The sequence below is a fragment of the Triturus cristatus genome, chromosome 9, assembly GCF_964204655.1.
Source record: "Triturus cristatus chromosome 9, aTriCri1.1, whole genome shotgun sequence".
In the NCBI taxonomy this organism is placed as follows: Eukaryota; Metazoa; Chordata; class Amphibia; order Caudata; family Salamandridae; genus Triturus; species Triturus cristatus.
In genome coordinates, this window is record NC_140592.1 from 803,094,361 (window position 1) to 803,119,182 (window position 24,822).

At 45.9% G+C, this 24,822-nt stretch overlaps 1 protein-coding gene across 1 annotated transcript in view; it reads left to right on the forward strand.

Moving 5' to 3' along the window:
- Positions 1-24,822, forward strand: part of LOC146798868 (nesprin-2-like) — a 1,144,883-nt gene that overhangs the window by 660,108 nt on the left and 459,953 nt on the right. The window contains exons 71-72 of the mRNA XM_085627789.1: positions 5,173-5,346; positions 15,069-15,211. Coding sequence (XP_085483915.1) covers positions 5,173-5,346; positions 15,069-15,211 — 317 coding nt within the window. The remainder of the gene's footprint in view (positions 1-5,172; positions 5,347-15,068; positions 15,212-24,822) is intronic.

A 24,822-nucleotide genomic window follows, 5' to 3' on the forward strand; every position in this document is an offset into this window, starting at 1 on the left:
CATTACAAATTTGGTGAGAGTAGCACATTATTTATGTCCCTTTGAAATGGAACTTACTTTAGTATTAAGGTTTTTGTATTAAAAAAATCTTATCACTGTTGTGAAATCTGGTGCAAGTAAACATAGTTTTCAGAGGCACATCAGTTGCCCTTCTTGGGTCTTTGTGAAATGAATCATGGCAGGAGCACAGACTTTATCTATTTGCTGGCCTGGAAATGCGCATATAAAGGTCTGAATATACAACATGTGCTTTGCCACAAAATACATTTCTCTTTCTCTTGTTTTACAAAAACAGTTGCCTAACTCCTGAATACCATTTCCCTTTTACTTATTAAGCATCTACATATCTGTGAATTCATAAAGATATCTGGAGAGGGAATATTTACATGCAGGCCAAACCTCTCTAACAAAATTGCTCCTGTTGATGCCAGGGATTAGTTGGGTGTGATTATTTTTGCTCTTTAGTTTTAAAAGCCACTTAACTGATAATGTGCGCTGTCAGATGGCTTTTTGCGTTGAGCTCCACATGTACTGTATCCAACGTTTTTAATGTTTATCAGACGGGCTCTGACAAAGATGAATTCATATTTATTGGCATAACTCACAGTGCTTATATGTAAAACCCACTCAATTGATTTTAAATGGATTGAACTGCAATTTTCAGTCTCTATTGAAAAATGTTTTCAGATTAGGCAAGCTAGGGAATATAGGGGCATATTTACAAACCCCTATCGCCAAAGGACGTTCCTGCAGCGAAGGGGCTTCACCTTATTTACAAGGCGGCGTTAAGCCACTTAACGTGATTTAATGCTGCCTTGTAAATAAGGCCTCCTTTCAATCTACACTTAGCGTGAAAGGGGTGGGCAATGGGTGTTGTGGTGGGCATTCCGCCACAATACCCTTTTGATTTTGACACTGCCCCCTATTTATAAGGGTGGTGTAAATAGGAGGCAGCGCCAAAATTAAGACCAAAAAAACCTGGTCTTAACATGGCGAAAAGAGGAGAAACGCTTTATTTCTCTTCGTTTTTGCTGTTTCTATGTGTGCTGCATTGTGCACCACACATAGAAACAGCATAACACTATGCATGATTGTTTATGTGCAGGAAGGTGTCCCTTGCCCAAAGCAGCACACATAGAAGTAAAAAATCACTGTTTAAGATTGTTTATGTGCATGAAGGGACAACTTCCTGCACATAAACAATCATTCCCCCAACGCAGACACACAAAACCACTGAAATTCAGCAGTTATAGTTATAGTTATCTCAAGTAACTTTAACTCGTAGCCTAAGGTAATTGTAACTCCCGCCCCTGCCATCAATAATTTTACAGCAAATGTTGCAGTGATATCAATGATGTCATTGAAGATGTGATGAGTGATGTAATATGTGGGGTAATGAGCAGTGCATGGCGAGGGCGAGAGTTATAGTTACCTCAGGGCACTAGTCATAGTTACTTGAGATAACTGTAAGTATAACTGCAGAATATCTATGGTTTTTAGCAGAGTGAACAAGACAGAGAAGTGGAAGGCCATAGAAAGAGGAGAAGAGTGAACAGGATAGAGCAGCAGAGTTGCATGGAAGGAGGAGTGGAGGGGCATGGAGAGGGAGCAGAGTGGACAGGAGAGAGGGGCCGGGTGAACAAGAAAGAAGTAGAAAGAACAGGACAGAGAAGCAAAGTAAACAGGATGAAGGAGTGCAATCAACAGGACAGAGGAGCAGAATGAACTGGACAGTGGAGCACAAACAACCAAACAGGAGCAAAGAGAAGCGAGTTCACCAGCGAGAATTGGATACAGACAGCAGAGAGTACACGACAAAGGTTGCAGAGTGTCAGAAAGAGCGAGAAGAGAGTGAGATAGTGGGAGGGCAGGGGCAGTGTGCCTGATAGAGGGGCAGAGATCCAGAAAGAGAGGTGGGGGCAGGGTCAGAGAGAGAGAGAGGGGGGTCAGACAGCCCGGCAATGGAGGAATTGTGATAGACCAAGCGGGCATCATGCCCGACAGAAAGCTTTAGAGCCAGATGGCCAAGTAACAGAATAGTAGGGCAGGGAGACACTTAGAGGGGTAGAGAGGCAGTAGAGGGGTCATCGTGCCAGAGAGAGGGTAAATATAATGCTAGAGGGAGGGTGCAGAGAGCCGGGCAGAGGGGGACAGCTTGCCTGGCAGAGTGGCCATCGTTCCAGACGTGAGGTGCAGACCTAGTCAGGGGCAGTGAGTCAGAGAGAGAAGAAGGCAGTGTCCCGGACAGAGGGATCGGTGTGCCTGGCATAGAGGCAGCGAGCCAGGGCTGGGGCCGGGGCGGTGGAGCTGGAGAGAGCAGGGGGAGAGATGTCGTGACAGGAAGAAGACCAGGAAGCGCAGGTGTGGAAGAGGGCGGGCCGTCCGTGTGAATCTTTACACGCTGATAAGAATGCAGAACTGGACCCGGCAGTGACGCAGAGGCCTCCGGTGGAAGCGTGTGGGAATGTTGGACGATTGCAGTGGCGCAGATAAACATTGTAATGCATGAGCAGAGCAAGCGAAGCAGACAACAGACTGAGGCTTGAGGGGATTGATGCAAGGGGAGACGAGGAGCAAGGGCTGGGAACACGTCCTACATCGAGAGTAACAACAGACCTGGGAAACCGTGACGGATGCAGCACAGAATGACAGCTTCAAAAGGGAGAGTGAGAACAGACTGACGCCCAAAGTTCTTCTGAGAATATCCATAGTGAAACAAAGGTCATCACTTCCTGATACACCCCAAACTGCACCCGAATCTAACGAGTCAACGCAAAAAAAACCACGCTAGTGGTGCGCGCGCGTATAAATACAAAAAAACATGCTAGTGATGCGTGCGCGTATAAATAAAAAAACACGCTAGTGACGCGCGCGCGCAGCAGCACGAAAAAGTTAAAGTGATTGCGCTGGAAGGGAGGCAGATGGCGGTTGCGCGCGTGCACGCACGTGTGAACACAAGCGCTAGGCCACCAGGCAGCACTTTGATAACCTGATACTAAATGTCTCGGAGCAGCGTCAATATTTTGGAAAAGAAGTTCATCTTTGTTTTGCAGAAAGAAAACAAGTGATTTTTCATCAGTGGCCTATTTTCTGTATTATGGCGTGTGGTTCTTATTTTCTATGTTGGTTAAGCTGCAGACTAGCAAGGAATCTAATGTTCCTGGGACTCCTTGGTGTCAGCTACTGATGGGTTTCACTCTCAGAAGTGTGTACCCACACAGTTTGTTTTGTATCTTGCTGTATTTGTGGATTTAAATAGCTATATTTCTCCACAATTGGCCAAGATTTTAATAGAGCAGAACAAAGAAAATAATCAGTTTTTTCCAGAGGCATAATAGAAAATGAGTAAATCCAACCTTGATATGTGGTGAAGGACTCGTAATATGTCATTATAAATTCTTTACAGAAAAATGCACAAAGACCATGGGCCTAAAGGTATGCTCCTGATGGTTGTGGTCCCACTGATGTACAGGGGCCTGTGCAGCACCCTTTGGTGTATTATTTCAATCTCAAATAGTCATGTTGTTTAGTTGTTGTTGAATAGAAACCTGTGTACATTCCATTATTTACATACAATCTTGGTGTAAAGCAGGTCTGAAAAGGGCACACAGTTGTTTGGATTCAAAGAAATATTTGCTTAGCATGTAGAACATAATATTTTACACCATTAGCTGTGTAATTGCATTGGATCCATTCAGTAGGCTGACCTACAAATTTAAGGACTATATATAAGAGTGTACATGGAAAGCTAAGAAAACAGACTGCTTAGTTTCTATAGCTCTCTGTAATATGCTGAATTTGCTTTCTGGACTTACATTAGTTTGTTACTGAGAAGAAATTCTACCTCGTTCTGAGAGCCTAGCTCAGACTCGGACTTGTTTGTATACTCAATCACCAAATCAGAATTTAAAGCGCAAAGTTAATGCAGATCAATACATCACATTTGCAGCGGGGTAAAAGACATGCAGGTCAAACCTCCAATATTTAATAGATTTCAAAAGATACAGCTCATCTGAGAAGGGTCTGGACTATTTTACTTCAGAAGCTCCTGGTGAGTGAGATAAAGAGTAAAGTGATGGAAAGAACATTTGAATTTATCTCAGCCACTGGTAATCATTTGGGCCATTTTGTAGGCCATCGTTTTATACCCACTATGCCACTCCAGATGGAGATCAGCAGCATCCAGCTCTCTCTTGATTCTGCTCCATTAAGAATAGTCCAGCCTGGACTGCCATGCCAGTTGTCACCAGAATGGAAAACAAGAAAGCCCAGAGTGGTTTCAGCCTACTTGGGCTTCAACATTGAGGTATAGCTTGAAGCCTGCGGCACAGTACCCATGAGACTCACATCTGGGCATACCTGTCATGCTTAATTAATTGTTAGAAAAATGTATCTTGAAAAATCACTAAAGGTATAAAGGAACTTCAGGAACAAATGTTTTTTCTTTTTTTAAGGCACCCCATGCTTTGCTGTGACTTTGATGGCGGACACGCCTCTTTCTTTAGACGCGGCTCACTGTAACCTGAATACGGCAAGCAGCATCTAAAGAAAGGGGCGCGGCCACCATTAATGTGAAAGCACGGTATAAGGTGGTTTCATAAAAAAAGAAGAACAACGATTCTGGCAACTAAAATAAATAAATAAGCGCGGCTGCTATAGTTGAAGCGAACCGGCCGCCATTACTAATAATGCTGCATTGTACAATTGTAAGAAAGCACGTTGTGGGTGGAATAGGGGAAAATCATTAAAGAAAATAGTGCTCACAGACTGTAGATAAAGCAGACTGTGTAACAACACAAGTAAAAAAGTCCAGTCCTCATGGGAAGTTACAAATGCAGAAAAGGTGGGAGTACTAAGCCTATTCATGAATCAAAAGCAACAATTTAGATAGGACAGTGACAGGAGCCAATTGAAAAGATGTGTGGAAAATGGGCGGAGCTTCAAGTCCATACCGGAATACAGCATGCCTCGCAGAGCAGGGCATGCGCTGCCCAGGCTCAACCTAAAAAAATGATAAACAACAGAAATAGCTCATAAGTATAACTTGATGAATACTTTTCTTAATCTCATAGCTGAAGCAGGAAATCGACATGTATTTTGTTAAAATGTGTATTCAGCTAAGAAGCAATATAGATGATGTTTAACAATTTGTACTGTCACATTTTAATGCAGCCTATGAAGATGTCGTATGTGAAAAATATCCAGATTGTGGCAGAGACAGAAGGTTCATCAGAGGACACAAGCAGTCCACTGAAATGGCTTCAGCGATTGGCAGAAGAGCTGGAGATGTATCGCGAAACACAGTCTGATGAAGAAGATCTCGTTAAAAAAATCCATCATCTAGAGGTGGTACAATATAATATAACGCTGAATTATGCACTGTGTTTATTTTGATAAGTGTGGAAAGCTAAATGTAAGATTTCTGTAAGAGCCCAGTTTAGTCAAAAGACCTCCTGAGCAAGTCACACTTCAACAATGCTGAAGTTGCCTTCATACATAATATATGTGCAGTCTCATGACTTGCAGAAGAAATTAGTTTCTGGTTTACTTAGCTTTTTCTACAGTTGTCTCTTTGAACTTTAAAACAGAGTGCATTTCCCATTTTGATGGGGCTTGGTAATCTACAACCACATACTTAGAAGGCATGGCCTACTCCTCATGAGGTTTGTGTTTGTCTAAGGGTTGGAGATGAAGAGGGTACCAAGTGTGTGTGCTATGGCTGGAGGAGCAGGATAGCAAGCAAGTGGGCTGAAGGATAGGGTGTTAAATGAGTGTGCTGGGAGACAGTATTCAAGGGCTGGGGAATGTGTTGAAGAGTAAATAGGGCAGGATGTCAAGTATGCACGTGCCAGTTGTAATGGCAGGATGATACGTAAGTAGTTTCATTTTGGTGAAGGTGCATGCCGCCTATTAAAAGGATTGCCTGTGGGAAAGAAGGCTATATATATATGTCTGATTGTGGTTAAAACAGTGTGTGCGTGTGTGTGTTTTGTGTGTGTGTGTGTTTGTGTGTGTGCGTGCTTATTTTTGAGGGGCACGATGTCAAGAGCCCGTGTTAGTGGCAGGAGCAAGGTTTTATGAATTTTATGGAGTTTGCTGACAACAAAGTATAAATGTGTGTTGTGGAAGGATTCCTGGTAAGAAGTGTAAAGGAGGTGGTGTGAGGCTGGACACCAGGGATGAGGTATATTTGAGGAGGTGAACTAAAGGTATATGTGTTTAAAAGGGGATTGAGTTTGGATTACCAGATGGCTATTAGTGATGTGGACCCTGTACCGCCAGTCCTGTACATTTGGTGCTGAACCAATGCATTATTTAGATATCTTGGGACTCTTTAGTCAAGACAAATGAAGTAGATAATTGTTAACATAAAGCCCAGGACTGGGCACTTAGTGTCCACATGAAATGGTGCCCCATTGAATCCCTATGTGTGAATTTGCAGAGGGTTAGGGTAAATTAAACTGCTAAAATAAGGCTGCATAAATTACATTCTGGGCCAAAAAGGTATTCTCCTTCTAAAACGTTTGCTACTAAAGACTGCAATATCTTGAATGGTTTGTGTATATAATTATTTTCTTTAGAAGAGCAATTGTGCTATATAACTGTTGATAAGCAGCTTTCTAAGTCTATTTCTAGTGGTGTCCAAATAATAGATCAGCTGATCATAGAACTGGGTGGAAGTCTCAAACAATATTTACCATTTGTAGAAGAGATTGCCTCCAGGAATCAGGACTCATACCCACAGCTTTATCAACTACAATCTAAGATTGAATTATGATGATGTAAAAAGAATTTATTTGGTGAAGGATACCACTTTACCGAGACAAATGAATTTCCCAATTGCATACATTAGCAATATTTTAACTGTACTGAGGTAACTATGGAGTGACAAGTATGGGTTTGTGTTAGACTTGGCATATTTTGGCGTGTTTCCCATGCGTTTTTGCTTTCTGACCTCCCGGTTTTGACTCTGTTTTTGCTGGTGTAATGATTCTGCACACTTTTCTCACTGCTGACCAGTGGTAAAGTGCAAGTGCTCCTGTAGTAAAATGTGTTATGGATTGGTGTTTCCATGATTGGCCTATTTGATTTATGTGTTAGTCCCTAGTAAAGTGCACTGCACGTGCCAGGGCCCAAAAATCAAATGCTGTTGGTGGGTAGCAGCACTGGATTGTGCCACCCACACGAATAGCCCATAAAGTGTAACTCTGGCCTGTCATTGCAGAGCCTGTGTGCAGTCTGGGACTGCCATGTCAACTTGGCAAGAGCACCCACTTGCCAGTCCCTAAACCTTCCCTTTTCTACATGTTAGCCACCCCTAAGGGAGGCCCATGGTACCTCTGGGCAGGGTGCATTGTAGGTGAAAGGTAGGACATGCCCTGGTGTGTGTGGCATGTTCTGATAGTGAATTACAGTCAATTTCGTTTTTCACTATTGCAAGTCTACCTGTTCCCATAGGCCAGAATGGGCAGTTTGATTATAACATCTTATAATCCTAACTGGCCCAGGGAACATGGTAGAAAAATGAATTTAGTATGCCTGAACTCAGAATGATAAAACACATCTTTCAGTGAAGTTGGTTTTAATATTCTGTGTTTGAAAATACCACTTTTAGAAAGTAGGTACTTTCTTGCCTAACCATCCTGCTAGGTTGAGTATTGCATGTCTGGGTTGTGAGTGACAGGGGCTGGGGTGATTCCAGGAGGCAGGGTGAGTCAGCCACCGGTGGGCAGACCAAGGTGTTGGCTAGTGTAGCGCTTGGTGAGGAGGGGTACCCACAGGCGGGTGGGGATCCAGCAGAAATGACCCTCATCTCACTAGGGGACAGTGAGATGGTCCCAGGAAGCCAGGTGCCCCTAACACAAAGAAATACAGCACCTGGGTGACCATCAATGGGAAAAGGGTAGAGGCTCTCAGAGATACTGGGGCCAGTGTGACCTCAGTCCGGTGTCACCTGGTCTCTGAGAAGCAGGTAGTCCCAGGGGAATTCCACCAAGTAGTTGCTATGGACAACTCAGAGCACCAGTGTATGGTGGTGCAGGGTCCCTTGAGGGTGGTTGTGAGCCCTGCCATGCCTGTAGATTGTCTGCTAGGTAACGACCTGCAGCAGTCCTTATGGAAGGATGTTGAGCTCAGGTCTCACTTGGAGATGCTTAGGTTGCCAGAGTGGGCATGCGTGTCTACTCGGTCAATGGCAGCCAGAAAAGGTGATCAGGAGGGCTTGGAGCCAGAAACAGTGGCCCAAGTCCCTGCCAAGAGAAAGGGCAGGGGGCGCGGGAAACCAGCCCCTGAAGTTTCCACGGACCGGGAGGAGGCAGACCTTGAGGGGGACGCCCCGGTACCTACAGGGGAACAAGTAGCCGAGCTGGGGGACATCTCTGACCTGACCCATTGGCAGCAAGAAGGGGGTTCCCACCAGGGAGGAATTCTGCAAGGAGCAGAAAGATTGCCCTTCTTTGGAAGGTCTGCGGCATCAGGCTGCAGACCAGGCAGCTGGTGATCAGTCCGGATCACATCTGATCTACTTGGAGAATGGTCTCCTGTATAGTGAGCCTAAGGTTGCTGAGCCTGGGTCAGGCCGGGTGCTGGTGGTACTCCAGTGCTTCAGTACCTTCCTACTGGGTCTGGCTCATGACGTGCCTTTGGCAGGACATTTGGGGCAGGATAAGACCTTTGACAGGCTTGTCACCCACTTCTTTTGGCTCTAAATGCGAAGGCAGTCAGATGGACACTGCAGGTCTTGCCAAACTTGCCAGGCAAGTAGCAAGAGTGGGAGCAAGGTCAAATCTCCTCTCCAACCTTTTCCAGTTGTTGGAAAACCCTTTGAAAGGGTAGGGATGGACATTGTGGGGCCACTGGATCCCAAGACAGCCATGGGAAACAGGTACATCCTGGTCTTGGTGGATCATGCCACCTGGTACCCAGAGGCAATCCCTCTCAGGACAACGTCGGCGCCAGTGGTGGGCCGGGCGTTAATGGGGATCCCTGTGGAAGGACTGTGGTGTAACCTACAAGTTCACCACTCCTTACCACCCCCAAGGTAACGGACTGGTGGAGAGATTCAACCAGACCTTAAAGGGCATGATTAACGGTCTAACAGAACCCATGAGGCGTAAGTGGGACGTCCTCTTGCCATGCCTTCTCTTTGCATACAGGGAGGTGCCTCAGAAGTCTCTTCGGTTCAGTCCCTTTGAGCTCCTGTATGGCCACCCTGTCAGAGGACCTCTTAGTTTGGTGAAGGAAGGCTGGGAGGCAGCTCCCAGGAAGACCCCCCAGGATGTGTTTAGTTACATGCTGGCCTTCCGCAACCAAACTGCCCGCTTCAAGAAACTCGCTCAGGCGAACCAAGAAGCAAGCCAGGAAGAAATGAAGAAGTGGTATGACCAGAATGCCACTCTGGTCGAATTTCAACCTGGGCAAAAGAGTGGGTCATGGCCCCAGTGGAACCTTGTGCCTTGCAGGACAAGTGGACTGGACCATTTGAGGTGGTGGAGCGCAAAAGTGACGTCACCTATCTGGTGGATTTGTGGACTCCAAGGAACCCTTTGCAGGTCCTCCACGTAACCCGGCTCAAGCTCCACTTTGCGAGGTCCGAAGTGAGCATGCTCTTAGCGACAGATGATGGGGTGGAAGAGGAGAGTGAGCCTCTCCCTGACCTCCTGTCTACCAAGGAGCACGATGGGTCCGTCGAAGGTGTGGTCCTCTCCCCTACACTGACCCCAGAGCAGCAGGGGAACTGTCGCCACTTGTTGGGACAGTTCGCCCCACTGTTCTGTCTGACCCCAGGTGTTACTAACTGGTGTACCCATGACATGGACACTCCTGTGAAGCCTCCTGTGAAGCACAGGATTTACAGGTTGACTGACTGGGTCAGCGCCAGCATCAAGGAGGAGGTCTCTAAGATGTTGGCGTTAGGGGTGATCAAGCCCTCCAGAAGTCCTTGGGTCAGCCCAGTGGTCTTGGTCCCAAAGGCTGCTGCACCCGATGCCACTCCAGAACTACAGTTTTGTGTGGACTACCGTGGACTCAATGCCGTCACCAGGACTGACGCGCACCCCTTCCCCAGAGCTGATGAGCTCATTGATCGGTTTAGAGCTGCCCAGTTCCTCAGCACGTTTGATTTAATGTCTGGGTACTGGCAGATTGCCTTAACCGATGGGGCCAAGCAGAGGTCACTATTCTCAACCCCAGAAGGACATTACCAGTTCTGGGTGATGCCCTTTGGGTTGAAGAATGCCCCTGCCACCTTTCAGAGGTTGGTCAACCAGGTGTTGGCTGGCCTGGAGGATTTCAGTGCCGCCTACCTGGATGACATTGCTGTGTTCAGTTCCAGCTGGGAAGAAAACTTGCAGGACCTCGGGAAAGTGTTGAGGGCTCTGCAGGGAGTGGGTCTCACGATCAAGGCCAGTAAGTGCCAGATCGGGCAGGGCTCTGTGGTGTACTTGGGACACCAGGTAGGAAGTGTCCAGGTGGCGCCCCTTGAACCCAAGATAGACACCATTCTGGCTTGGGAGCTTCCCAAGACCCAGACAGAGGTGAGAGCCTTCTTAGGTCTCACCGGGTACTATAGGAGGTTTGTTAAGGGCTACGGCACCTTTGTTGCCGCCTTAACAGAGCTGGCTTCCAAGAATCAGCCCAAGAAGGTGATCTGGCCTGAGTCCTGCCAGAAAGCTTTTGATGCCCTGAAGGCAGCCATGTGCACGGCACCCATGCTCAAGGCACCTGACTTCTCCAAGGAATTTGTTGTGCAGACTGACTGTTCAGAACATGGTGTGGGAGCGTTGCTCTCACAACTGAACGAAGAGGGCCTAGACCAGCCTGTAGTCTTACTTAGCAGGAGACTACTCCCCAGGGAACAGAGGTGGAGCGCCATAGAAAGGGAAGCTTTTGCTGTGGTCTGGGCACTGAAAAAGCCATACCTGTTTGGGACTCACTTCCGGGTTCAGACAGACCACAGGCCCCTCAGATGGTTGATGCAAATGAGGGGTGAAGATCCAAAACTGCTGAGGTGGTTCATCTCCCTACAGGGAATGGACTTTACGGTGAAACACCATCCTGGGACAGAACACGCCAATGCAGATGGTCTGTCCAGGTTCTTCCGCCTTAGTGAAGAGAACTCCCAGGAGGTTGGGTAGTTCTCTCTACTTTCAGCTGGAGGGGACATGTGTTAGACTTGGCATCTTTTGGCATGTTTCCCCAGAGTTTTTGCTTTCTGACCTCCTGGTTTTTGCTGATGTAATGTTTCTGCGCACGTTTCTCACTGCTGACCAGTGGTAAGGTGCAAGTGCTCCTGTAGTACAATGTATTATGGATTGTTGTTTCCATGATTGGCCTATTTGATTTATGTGTCAGTCCCTAGTAAAGTGCATTGCGGGTGCCAGGGCCCATAAATCAAATGCTATGGGTGGGCTGCAGCACTGGATTGTGCCACCCAAGGAAATAGCCCGTAAAGTGTAACTCTGACCTGCCATTGCAGAGCCTGTGTGCAGTCTAGGACTTCCATGTCGACTTGACAAGTGCACCCACTTGCCAGTCCCTAAAACTTCCCTTTTCTACATTTTAGCCACCCCTAAGGGAGGCCCAAGGTACCCCTGTGGGCAGGGTGCATTGTAGGTGAAAGGTAGGACATGCCCTGGTGTGTGTGGCATGTCCTGATAGTGAGCTATTTTTGTTTTTTCACTATTGCAAGGCTACCTGTTACCATAGACCAGAATGGGCAGTTTGATTATAACATCTTATAATCCTAACTGACCCAGGGAACATGGTAGAAAAACAAATTTTGTATGCCTGAACTCAGAATGATAAAACACATCTTTTAGTGAAGTTGGTTTTAATACCACTTTTAGAAAGTAGGTATTTTCTTGCCTAACCATCCAGCCTGCTGCAGCTAGGTTGTGTATTGCATGCCTGGGTTGTGAGTGACAGGGGCTGGGGTGGCTCCAAGAGGCAGGGTGAGTCAGCACTAGGATGAATAGACCTATCTGCATTGGGAGTGGTGGGAGGAGTAGCGCCTGGACCTGAATAGGGCTGTGCCAACCTTCCACGATGCTGTCTCCACCTTCTGTGGTGCGTCTGATGACCCTGGCCCACACTGACAAAGGAAGAAGTTGTGCACTGGCAGAATGCACCCAGAACTGATTTGGACTGGATACAGACCCTCTCTGCCTTCAGAGAACAAAGGATTTGGTGGTATAAATATTGGGGCCCAAACCCCAGAAGTTTAGAACGCTTTTGGATCAAGAAGACTGCCAAGAAGAAGAGATGGAGAAGCTGTGAGGAGGATCTACCACTTTGCTGTGTGCTTTGCTGTGTTGGCCTGCAGTGGCTGCTTCTGTCTTGGGCAGTGAAAGGACTGGACTGAACTTTCTGCAATCTACTTTTGTGTGTTTCTCCAAGGGCTTGAGGTAGAGCTTGCCCCCTGTTCAAGAAGTCTCAGGAACAGCAAAGACTTCAAGCTCTTCTGCCCTCAGCACTGGGGACTGTGTGTTCTGTGCTGCAACAGAAGAAAAGCAACTCGATGACTTTTAAGACGCCGCTGCCGACTCCGTGTCCTGACAGCACCGCAAAGGGCACCGCCGCACCGCGACCCTGGTCTCACCGACGACGCCTGCTGACGCTGCCACCGAGACCCTGCTCACGACCTGTGGGCACCGCACTCCGCACTGCCTCGCTTCACGACGAGGCCGTGGTATCCCTGACGACGCCGCTCCACGTCGGAATCGATGTCGCTGCTTGCACTGTGGTTCGAGGGCACCGCGTACTGCCCTCATCCCGCACCACAGCCTTGGCCTACCAACGCCGGTGCCATCGACTCCAGTTCATCAGCCGACGACAGCGCTTCAGCAAGGACAACAACGCTGCTTGCACCGTGACCTGCCAGCACGTGACGAGCACCGCCTTCATCTCGCACCATGACCCTGGTCTCACCGACAACGCCATTTGACGCTGCCATCGAGCCGCTGCTCACACCGTGATCTGAGGGCACTGCACGCCGCACCGCTGCACTTTGCATCGCAGCACCCAACGCCTGCCGATGCCAGCGCTCCTGACTCCATCAGAGAGGAGATCGTCCTGCAACGTGTGTGACTTTGAGGGCCCCGACGACTCTGGAACCGACCTTCGGAACTGAAGCCTGCGGACGCCGTGTTTTCAGAAGCTCAATTAGAGGTCATCGACGCCCTGCATTTCTGAAAGGTACTGTTTGCGGGACTTCCTGACACGGTAGCTGGCCCGCGACGCCGTGGTCAGCCAGAACTGGTTGGATTTGTTTGCTCACGATGCCGTGATAGCCCCGGACGGAGCTATCGACATCAAGGAACTGTTTTTCAAGGTACTTTTTGATAACTGAAGGTTTTTAAGTACTGTATTGTGGATTTTTTTATCGTTTCGGTCTTGTTTTAAGTATATAAAAATATTGGATATTTTTCTAAACTGGTGTGGTATCCTTTTGTATTGCTTACACTGTATTACTGTTCGTTATGTGCAAATGCTTTACACACTGCCTCTAAGATAAGCCTGACTGCTTGTGCCAAGCTACCAAGGGGGTGAGCAGGGGTTATTTTGGGAGTGTAACTCCCTTATCCTGACTAGGAAGAAGGGTCCCTATTTGGACAAAGGTGCAAGCCCTTGCCAACCAGAGACCCCATTTCTAACAGCTTGTGCAAAACATTTTTTTAAAAAAGGTATCAGGATCTTGTAATGTCCAATGAAATTTGAAGACATAATGCAATTGTGCACAAAAGTGAGGCAAAAGCCTTAAATGGCTGTTAAATGCATTCATGAAAGTATTAAAAAAAATGAATTGGGAGTTTCTTCAGTTACTGCCACTCTACTGATATGATAAAAGAGTTGAGAGGATAAGGGACCTAATGTTCTTAGCTTTTTAACGGTTGCAAATGCACCAATGGTTTTTCTTATGTACTAATCCCTTTTTAGGAGTCTTGAAACTTTTTTTAATCCTAAAATGGGATTGCAAATAGATACAATACAGTATGCGGAAAGGGTGTGTTGTCAGCATCCCTTCTAAATACAGTATCAATAGGTATCCCTTCTAATGTATCAATGTTTGTGGCCGAAATATGATCACAAAAATTTATATTTGACCAACATCTCAAAAGAGGTGCTAATGCAGTTGGAAAAGGGAAGGGGTTCCCTTTGGATCCCTTCCCCTTTGTTAATGTAAAAAAAAACAGTAGTCCAAAAGACCATTGCCAACTCTTAAACAAAAAAACAATTACAAAATTTCAAACATGTCCCTTTTCCTTTAAGGAAATCAGGCTACATTAATAAAATGTTTGATGTATTGAAAGGCAATCACTGACATGGTGGTCTGCTGGCTCGAGAAGGCCCCCATCCCTGTGATGGCCTCCAATCGTAGAGAATCACAATTTGCAACCTAACTCATTAATATTCACAAGGTAGGTTAGATTGGGACTCTCTAGTATTGGGATTTTTAAAAATCGCCCTTTTAGTACATAGGCTGGTTCTTAAAAATCTTTGCTGGTTGAAAAAATACTTTGTTGAAGTTTGTGACTAATTTTTTTCAACCATATATTTGCACACCTGGCAAAATATCTTGTCTTGTATACTTATTGATGGTATAATTATGTTCAGAAATGTCGTGGTCAATTCAAAATCAGGAAGGCAAACAAAAACAAAACCTTGCCTAGCCCTGAATGCATTGGACTGTTGAATCAGCAAAAGTGGTAGAGTAAACAATAACTAGATTTGTTGTGCTTTCCAGAAGAAAATTCTGTTTAAGGGATCTCATTCAGAGAACTTGATCAAGTTGGACAATGATAGGTTCGAAGGCAACGTGTGCCTTAGGCCTGACCTAAAGAAGTGTCCTTAATATATGACAATAAAAACCTGTTACTGGGCCATTAAAAATGGCAAACTGTAGCAACAAAAAAAGAAATGAGAAAAGAGTCCTATTTTGCAACAATGCAGAAATTAATCATGTGAGCAATGATAATAATGACATCTCAACAATCTTTTCTATATTTAAAAAACATAGCATTGTGGTGTTTGACAAGTGATTAAGAAAAGGTACCTTGTAATTCCTTCAGGATTTGCATTCTGATATCCTGGAGGGGGAAAAGAAACTGGATGCGTTTGACAGGCGAACTAAGACTGGAGAAGGAGAACGAGAGCTGGATGAGGCCAGGCAGCAAGTGCCGAAGCTGCTTACAGATTGTGATTCATACAAGAGGTAAGCGGAGGTTTCAGGCTGAATCAATCAGCATTCTTCTTGAAAGCAATTTAAAGATGGGGTAAATGAAAGGGCAATGAAATTTATGAATGGTATTTCTTAGTGTATACAATAAATGAAATGTGAGGGATAGATGTCCTTAAAGATAGATTCAGCATGCTGTGAAATAATTATAGACCATGTTCTAAGCACTGCTGAGTCAATGTAGTTCTATTTAATCTTAGTCAGTAACTCCCTGATCCAGGAGAGGATGGTAATGGTACGTCTATCAGTATTCAACAGAAGTCCAATCTGCCCTACAGGCATTTCCGATCCCTGTTATTGGAGCGAGACAAGGCATTGTTCCCAGTGGTGGTGCCACCATCAGCTTATATATTGGCACACTGTTTTCCAAATGTGCTATTTACACAGTAGTATTTGTGGTAAGAGTGTATGTCTGTGCTTTAGTAGCATGTTGTTGGGCACCCGTCTAGAGGACCAGGACTTTCAGTTGTTCCTGGCATCTGTGAGTGGGACAATCAGTTGGGGTGAGGGTGTCCTCAAGCCTTTCTGCTCTAATTCCCTTTTACCTCTGTCTCAGTGTCTGTGTTTCATATCCAGTGTCTGTATATTTCTAATGTACAATTCTAACTGCAGATTCTTCACCTTAGAATACTTTTCTTCAGCAGTGCAGTACTCCATATTGGCTCCAAACAACTTGACAGAGTGGAATGCAACCCTGTGCTCTGACGTCAGTTATTTTCCTTCCACTCCTTCCAGTACTGATCCAGAGCCCTGCTCACAATCTTGTGGTTTTCCATTGACTCCTAAAATGATTTCCAGTGTGCTATGGAATGGTGTCCCCACCCAAAAAGATCGGTTTCTGCGGCAGCAGAAAGCAGATGTCAGTCACTGACCTGTACGAGGTGTGTTTGTGGTGCCTGGGCTTGGGCTATGATTTAAAGTTGTGCGATACATCTTCCCACATGCCTCTCCAGGGGGTCACGGATGGTGAGTCGAAGCTGTGTGTGTTTCAGCTGGAATGCATTTTCTAACTGGTTTTCTTGCTGAAAATCCAATGTGCAAAACTTTAAACATTGCACATTCCCAATGGTGGCAAAAAGATCTAGAAAGGGAACTCCCGACATTTGGAATATATCCTACACCAACCGGGTATATAGACACAACTTGCAATCTACCAGACGCCGCCTGCTGAGCTCGTCCGCTCTGTTATTCAGTGCCCCTTCCATGTGCTTTGCAATCAAGGAAATTTCCCGGATATCCATCCAACCTCTGAGTCTCAGAGTGTCATGGCAGAGAATGCAGAGCTCGAGTCCGCATTGCTTTTTGAAATTCCATATGGCAATGTTGTCAAAGAGAACTTGCAGAGCCTCTCCTTGATGTACGGCAGGAAGGGCGTTAAAGCCAGAAGTAGTTCTGGCATTCGCGTAAAGCGCAGGTGAGGACTCAGTGCTGTCCCGAGGTCTTTCCTACAAGAGGTCAACTTCATGCTCGAAATCCTCAAGCAAGTAAAAATTGAACTCCAAGTGTAAACATAAAAAAACAAAGTGGGAGACGACCCCATTCCGCCACTCTGAACCTAAGAAGAAGGTGCAAGGGAGTTACAATGTTAGTCATATTACTTTGAGGTCTCTGGTTGCAAAACAGATTCTTCAACTTATCCCGGTGTGCCGATATTTTCCAGGTAATCAGTGACACCGTCGCAGATTGAAGTCATGCTGCAAAACGTTTGGTCCATTTTCAGCTCCCTCTGTTGCAGCTTTAGGCCCCAAAGAACTGCAGAGGTCTCCAATGTGGTTGACGCAGGAGATCCATCCAAAGTGCTGTATGACTCATTTGGGACATGTTTTAGGCCCCATACCCATGCCTTTGCAGAGTTCCACTCCAGCTCCTAGACCCATGCCCATCCCTTCCACATTGATGCCGATACCGACGCCACTAGCACAGGAAGGGGATTTGACACTGATACTAATATCCGACACTGATTCGACTTAAGCTCGATGTTGACTAATGTCACACTATAAAATCACACAAGCACAACCAACCGTCATGCATCCTGATTGTGACCCAGTGCCTCTGCCACATCGTACACGCCAGCAGAGGCTCCATTCTCTTTCTGGCCCTAACTCTGACCCTATGCTAGAATAAAGAACACCCCAGGATTTGGATGATGATAGTGGTGAAGGGGATGGTTTTCTCCCCACTCACTGCATAGATGATACCATCTACATGGACTTGAAAGATGACAGTGTGCGTGACACGTGTCTTGAGTCAGTGCTTAACTCCTGACTTGGGCCACCAATGGAAGAAAGTGCCTTATTTGCAGTGGTGGTCCAGAGTGCACCAAGGACCTGGATTTTCAGATATCTTCATTTGAGGCCCTATCAAATGTACTGACTGAGATTTTACACTCTAGGACCACTACTTAGGAGCCATTGCACCCTTTTAACGAGGCCCTCACTGATACCTTGATGGTCACTTTGGCGAAGCACTTTTCCTATCCACCTGTGAAAAGGCAGGTAGCCAAACCTCCCAGACTGGCTCCTATCAATCCTGAATTTTCTTACCTTTCATCCTACTCCAGAGATCCCGGTTTTACAGACCTCAATCTGTAAGATGCATATCAACTTATACCCAAACAGTCCTCCAGATAGAGAAACCAAGAGAATTGATGCTTTTAGCAAGCATATGATTTCCTCCACAATATATCATTGCAGTCAATAAATGCTGTTTGTTTACTGGGTCGCTATACACATACCCTGTGTGACATGGACACAGAGATTTTGCTGGCAATCCTTTGGTCAGCCTAATAACGTTTTTTGGGCGAACCCAGTAGTTAGTTTTAATCACATTCTTCACTTGCTGTTCTGCCCTCACCACCCCTAGCCCAAAAAACTTTATTAGAGCGACCCTGGGCTAGGATTACAAACAGCGCTGCACTTCGGTAATGACTAAACCCGCTGTTTTTAATAGTAGCCCAGGGTTGCACAAATAACGTTTTTTTGCGAACCTCATAGTTAGTTTTAATCACATTCTTTACTTGTTCTGCTGCCCTCACCACCCCTAGTTCCACAATTGGGTATTTAGTAAACACCTCTCTTAGCACAAAAACATCCCTAAGCTTCTCCCTCTCAGTGAGGGGACTGTAGCCTGTATTCAGCCACGGCCTGTATAGGGCATGCTACCGGGGCGGTGACGTAGGGTGGGGGAGGGGCAGGGTGGGGGGTTGTAAAATGCGGCATACGGCCGATTTCAGGTAAGTAACGGGAAAAAAATTATGAATTTTGTTGCGCGCGCTGCATCGCCAAATGCGATGCAGTGCGCGCCACAAAATTCGGACTTTTTTTCCCCGTTACTTACCTGCAATCGGCCGTATGCCGCATTTTACAACCCCCCTACGTCACCGCCCCGGTAGCACGCCCTATACGGGCCGTGGCTGCCCGTATTGTGACTAGGCATCACAATACGAGGTGGTTCCCCAATGATGAAGCATGCCACCTATGGTGGGTGAGGGAACCGTCTTATAAAAGGGACACTCCTTGGTGGTTCAGTTCCCAGCTAGGCTTATAATGCACATAGACCCAAGAGTTATTTTATGTGGTTGATATATTAAGTAGTTGAGCCAAACCCTTGCCGGTCTCTAAACCTCCTCTAGCCCGCCTTTGTAATATAAATAAGTGTAAAATCTCTTCCTTGGGTACTAATTTTCCTTTTAAAATAATTGCTTTCCCTCTGAACCAAAAACAGCTTTGGGTATAGCTCGTCTTGAGCATTAGTGGGATGAAGTGAAAGTAGGCAAAAACATATCGGTGTCGCAGCAGGAATCCTATTCCTTAAGTATTCGGCGTCAGGGTCCGCATAGGCCAGCCAGCTGCCCGCAAGCTCCTTGAGTTGGCGGAGACACATACACTGCAGCAGCTGTAGACATTTTAAGGGGGTTTTAGGTCGAGGCTCATGCCAATGCGTAACGCTCTCAGTCTGTTGATTTATAATTCTTCAGACTAGGAAAGACAGCCCCAAAGATGCTTTGACGTGCAGACATAAATTAAAGCAGTAGGTGATCTAAAACTGACAGTTCTGGGTTACGATGGAGAACGCTTATGCCACTGAACTGATATAGGAACACCGCCAGCCCCATTCGTACAGTAGTTGCTAAAAGTAAACGTCCTCTTGAGGAAAGTTAGTCATCATTTTGCTCATTATCAGTTTCTGTGGTCGGGGATACTGCATTTCAGCCAGGATGCCTGCTCACACTAAGGCCCCAGGTGGAAGAAGCCCCAGGATTCTTCTATCGAATCAACTTAATTTTCGCGGGAAAACTTATTGAAATTGACAAGGAAAATGGCTCATCACTAAACCTGTGTGGGCTGCAGTGTAGCATCTGCTGATGTTCAACAAAATCTCCAGTTGTGTTTGCTGTGTATTATTTGATTCAATTGGAACAAAATGATGATGAACTTTAATTAATAAGTGCGCCTCCCAAGACAGTTTACTTTGATCTAAAGCTGTGTGAAGGGAGTTGTAGGGTATAGACTAGAGGATGCATATTCAGGTAGTTTTTTTTAATCATGTGCACGTAATCATATTGTAGATATATGCAGACAGGTTAAACCGTTACATTGTTAGTTTAAGACAATATGTGCAAGTAATCATATTTACATCCACATTTTATGAATAACACAGCAAAAGAGGCAATATTGTGAGAAGTTAGAGAAATGGTGTCAGGAAGCAGGTCTAAAGTCTTTCTGGTTGATCAGTTGTATACCAATGCTTGCTAAAAGGGATTGACACTCACTAGCACTCCGAACCCAGCTTTTGATATAAATCTAGGCAGGAAACTTCCACTGTTATCTTTGAAGCATTGTGTAGGCTATAACCGCTCTTGAAAAATCTGTTTCTTACAGCTGTCTAGCCTGGCTCTGGAGTTGTATTTTTTTAATTCAATGTTTTCTTTTATTTGACGCTTTCATTCACTTTTGTATAGTTTGTAAATCAGGTACTATTTAATTGATACTAAACATTTTATCAAAACCGCTGTTCAATAAGATCATACGCTGTTAAAGCCACCAGATGGCAGCAAGGCAGTAGCATTGGAATCAAAGCAAAAGCAGGAGGGAAAGAAGCTCGATGAAAATAAAATGAGGATAACTCACTTTCCCTAAAGTCGTTTGACTTGCTGCAAGACAGGTATCTTGAGGGGAAAGCGGGCACTGCTATCTCCACTTCTAACTATTGCTGTACAGACAATGGGTCCAGGCACCAAATAAAAGTGGTTTCCATTAGTGAATCCGATAGCTAAAAAATGGTCCATACTCGCAAATCAGAGCAAGTTTGAACTCGTAAAGACACGATGTATGGGTGTTTTGCAAGGTATGGAAGACTGCACGGATTTGAGCTTGTTTCTGGAAATGCTTCTTTTAAAATCAGGGATAATAGTAAGAAACGGCACAGAAAACCATAACACAGACCTCAAAACAGCCAGAAAAGAAACGTCTCAGTCTCTGACCTGTCAGACCAGACCAATCGGCCTGATTACCCTATAGGCCAGTCCGACCCTGCCTGCTTATTATAATGGGGCGGCATTCCCTTGTTTCAAATGTTTCTTTATGAACTTGGGCTAAAGGGGATTCCAGCACGTTTCTTGCATACATGCCGAGCCTATTGATACTTGTGCTTGCACTCATACATGTATATGGTCAACAGGCGTAGGGCAGCATAGGTGATAGTACATCATATATCAGACGCTGCTATGAAAAGTAAAATGAAGTCCTTGTTCTGGAGAACTAGCCAAGGATGTGAAAGTGTTTCTCAGATCTCATAGTTGCCATACCTGTGACCTTGAGAATGACATTGCGAAAAAGTAGTATTGGTGGAAAGTGGAATGACATTTCAAGTTTGGTGGTCGGCAGCAGCAGCCAAGCCAACCCATTCCATGTAATCAATGGAAAACTCACAGACTTGTGGGCAGTGCTTAATTTGAGACAGTGCTTTCTGGTGCTAAGCACCGGCACTTAATTGGTTTTCGGTGCTCGGCACCGGCACCTGATTGTAAACACCATACATGGAACATGCTACCACATGGTGGCGCTGCTCGTCTAATTCAGAGAAGAGGAGAACAACAGTTGTTTAGGAATACAATATACATTAAAATTGCTAATACCTGTCTTCCCCAGACATTACTTTAGCGTTGGGGACCTGGAATAATCTGAACTATCACATTTACATGTGAGAAGAGAGATGGTTAGTAGTTGTTTTGGCAGCGATGAAAAGGGCGATGGGTGGTGCAAGCTGCAGTAATATTTTACAAATTAAGCACTGCTTGTGGGTTACTCTACAATTTATGTCCTTCAGAGAAACATATATCTATACTGGGCAGAAAGAGCACTCTGCTAGCACAGCAGCACAAGTTTCCCATTACAATCTGGTAATTGAAGTTCGTGTTTTTTTCAGTGACTTGCAAATAAAGAAGTGTTCATCATTAGTTGGTACAGCCAGTGATTGTATTCATGTGCACTCCTGGACATGTGTTTAAAAAGTCAGGGGCAGATTTACAAACCCCTTGCGCCACTTTTGCGTCATTTTTGACATGGGAAAAGTGACACAAAAGTGGCGCAAGGGGCTTGTAAATCAGTCCCTCGGTGTTTACAGTCTGCTCGAATTTCATCGGCTACACCTGCACCCCAAAACGTGCAGGTGTCCCGTTGTTCATCAGCTTGGTCACTCACTACTGGAGTAGCTTTTACCTACTATGGTGCAGAGAGGGAGCACACTGCTAACATATTAACATAGATTCTACATTGCATTCTGGTAATTGCAGTTCTGTCATCCTGAGAATCTCGGATATTGCATCATTTTTAACTGTCATCTTGAAGCATTTTGTTACTGTAAGGAAAGAGGCCATTAGTTGTGTGGCCTGCACAAATAATGGGTTCACATTTGCCCTCTATTGGGAATCAAAACCCCATTGTAGTGCTTGACTCTCTCAGAGGTAGCAGGGCAGAGCAATTCAAGGCCTACTCAAGGGAGGTGACGTGAGCTAGCAATCATCATTTGCTGGCACACACTAATAGCTCTCAATAAATAACGGTCCAGTCTGTGCTTTTTCGTTTGAAAAAGGAACAAAAGTACATTTATTTCACACCCACACTACTCAATACTATGCAGTAATTCCCCAATATACATAACATTGTGTAGTCACCTCTGACCCCTTAATGGGACCAAGATCAACAAACCACATGTCAAAAACTATCATTTTAGGAGTATGTGCACTAACCAATAATAACCATGTGTGAATTCACTTATTAATGTTAATAAAATTTGATCAGTATTCACTGTCAACATTATTATGGCAATTAGGTATTTACAAATGAAGTTCACGTGTCTGTGTGCTTTTGATATACTTACAGCTCCACAGGATATTATGCAGCGCTCCTTCGCAGAGCTGTTGAATTTCTGATGTGCTGCTCCTGCTGCTTGTTACTGTTGCGCTGTGCATCTACTCACCACACAACATGTCCTTTTTGTTTTGTTTCCCTTTTCTAGTTGGGGGTGCCCATTCCCATGCGGACACCCCTCATGTTGTCAACAATGGGGTACAGCCCAAGGTGCCCACCTTCTGGCTGCACCGCCAGCTCCTCACACAAGCAGAATTTCCTTTGCTGCCAGTGGAAGCAGTCAGCACATCTCATGCCCTGTCGCTCTTGTCGGCAGGTGCTGGATGACATGGTGGCCGCCCTCTCCGGCTCTCCCCCAGACATGGGCACGAGGAATGGGGCGTACCACTACCGATGAGGATGTGCGGCAGCACCCCTGTCCTTTTCTTCATGGTCGGGCCAAGAGTTGGGGATACGGAGCCCCTACGTCTTTCTTCGGGGGAGTGCAACAGTGCTCCCCCATGCAGTTCCACACACCGGGCCTAGAGCTGGGGATCCTGGGCCCTCTCAATGAAAATATGGCCTGGGGTTTGGGATTACCAGATCTTTAGAGCTGTGGAGAGGGGGCCCCATGCACACACCCTCCCAGGCCTTAAAAATTAAACTTACTCCTTGGCATACCCCGGGCCCTGGCTCACCCCAGGGGCATGACTTACTCTGGCAGTAGAGCTCCATGACTGACTTTGCTAGGCAAGGGGTCAAAGGTCAAATCCTTCTCCTGCAGATATCTCAGGCCCTGTTGGGCCATTTTACATGTTCATGTGCTCCTTTTGCTCCTGGTGGCAAGCCCTTGACACCTGGAATGCTTTCCTTAGGCTTCCTGGCCTCTAAAATGGCTCACTTTGTAAGAGATGGTCTCCACTGTTCCCTGTGCCAGTCTTTCTCCTTTTCCTCCTCTGAAGCCTCACTCGGCCTTGGCATAAAAGTCTAGTCTTTCCCCCAGCTAGTCCTCAAGGATGTAAGGAGATCAGCTGGTCCTCAGGGCAACTGCAGTCAGAGGCTTTAGTCCAGGTGGATAACAGGGGGTTCCTCCTTCCAGTTGTCCATAGCTGTCACCTCCAGTCCCTTGGTCCAGCAGAAAATTGCACCCAAGAGAGAGTCCTCCCCCTTGCGCAAGACCTGTTAAGTGGATGCAGAAGGTTCCAGAAGCTCAACACATATGGCCTATCCTGAGGTGCTACATCACCTCTCCGCCCCTCTCCCAGTCCTCCTGCACAGCCTGCTGGGACACTTCAAAATAGCATCACCCAGGAGCCACTAGTCACATCTTCTCTGGGGGGCTCAGCACCGCCCCTCGCTGACATCACTGCCAGGGCCTTTCCTACCAAATCCTCAAAGGGGGCTCCCTCCTGTGTTGGCTCCAGAGGTCTAGGCTTCCTCCTCTGTTCAGTGGGCTTGGTCTGGCCCATCCCTGGTACAGTGTAACAGCTGACTTATTGATGCAGATGCTCCACTCCCACCCATTTCCTCCTCAGGATGGAGTGTCACTGCAGACAAGCCAGTAAACCACACCAACTTTTCCTATGAGTGTACACTAATATTATGAGGCCTATCCTAGGTCAGTATCCTATCCTGCAGAGTTCCCTTTGCGCCAGGCTACCTATGCGAAGTTACCGGGATGCCCACAACAGGAGTCTCCCACTCTTAGCCCTCACAGGTTTGCACAGGTGTTTACACATGTGTTCACCTGTAACCAGTCAAGTGCACCTTACCATTTCTGCATTGCAGTGGCCCTATCTTAAATGGTGGATACACTAGTGATAAACACATACAGTCCATTTACTGTGAGTTTACCGTGGGTGATTCACCGGTTGTGAGGCTCACCCACACTAAAAAGGTCAAAAACTAGGTAATCAAAAAGCAAATAATTGAGGCGAATTTGATGGACAGAACCAGTCACCTTACAGTTACGAAATCTCTTAATGTGTCACTTTTTTTGTTTGCATATACTGGCAAGTGGCGTCACTCAACTACTTAAATGCCTTCTCCTATGAGACACATTAAGGAATTAACAGATGTCCTGCTTAAGGGCATACATTGGCACTAAACTGAAACTCATATAGAACTTTGGCTGAAACCTTTGACCCGTAGAAGATGATGGGTGTGAGAGTTAGTTCTCAAACTTTCAACCTCACTTAAGAGATACAGGGCCAGACTTATCAACATTGGATTTTGCGA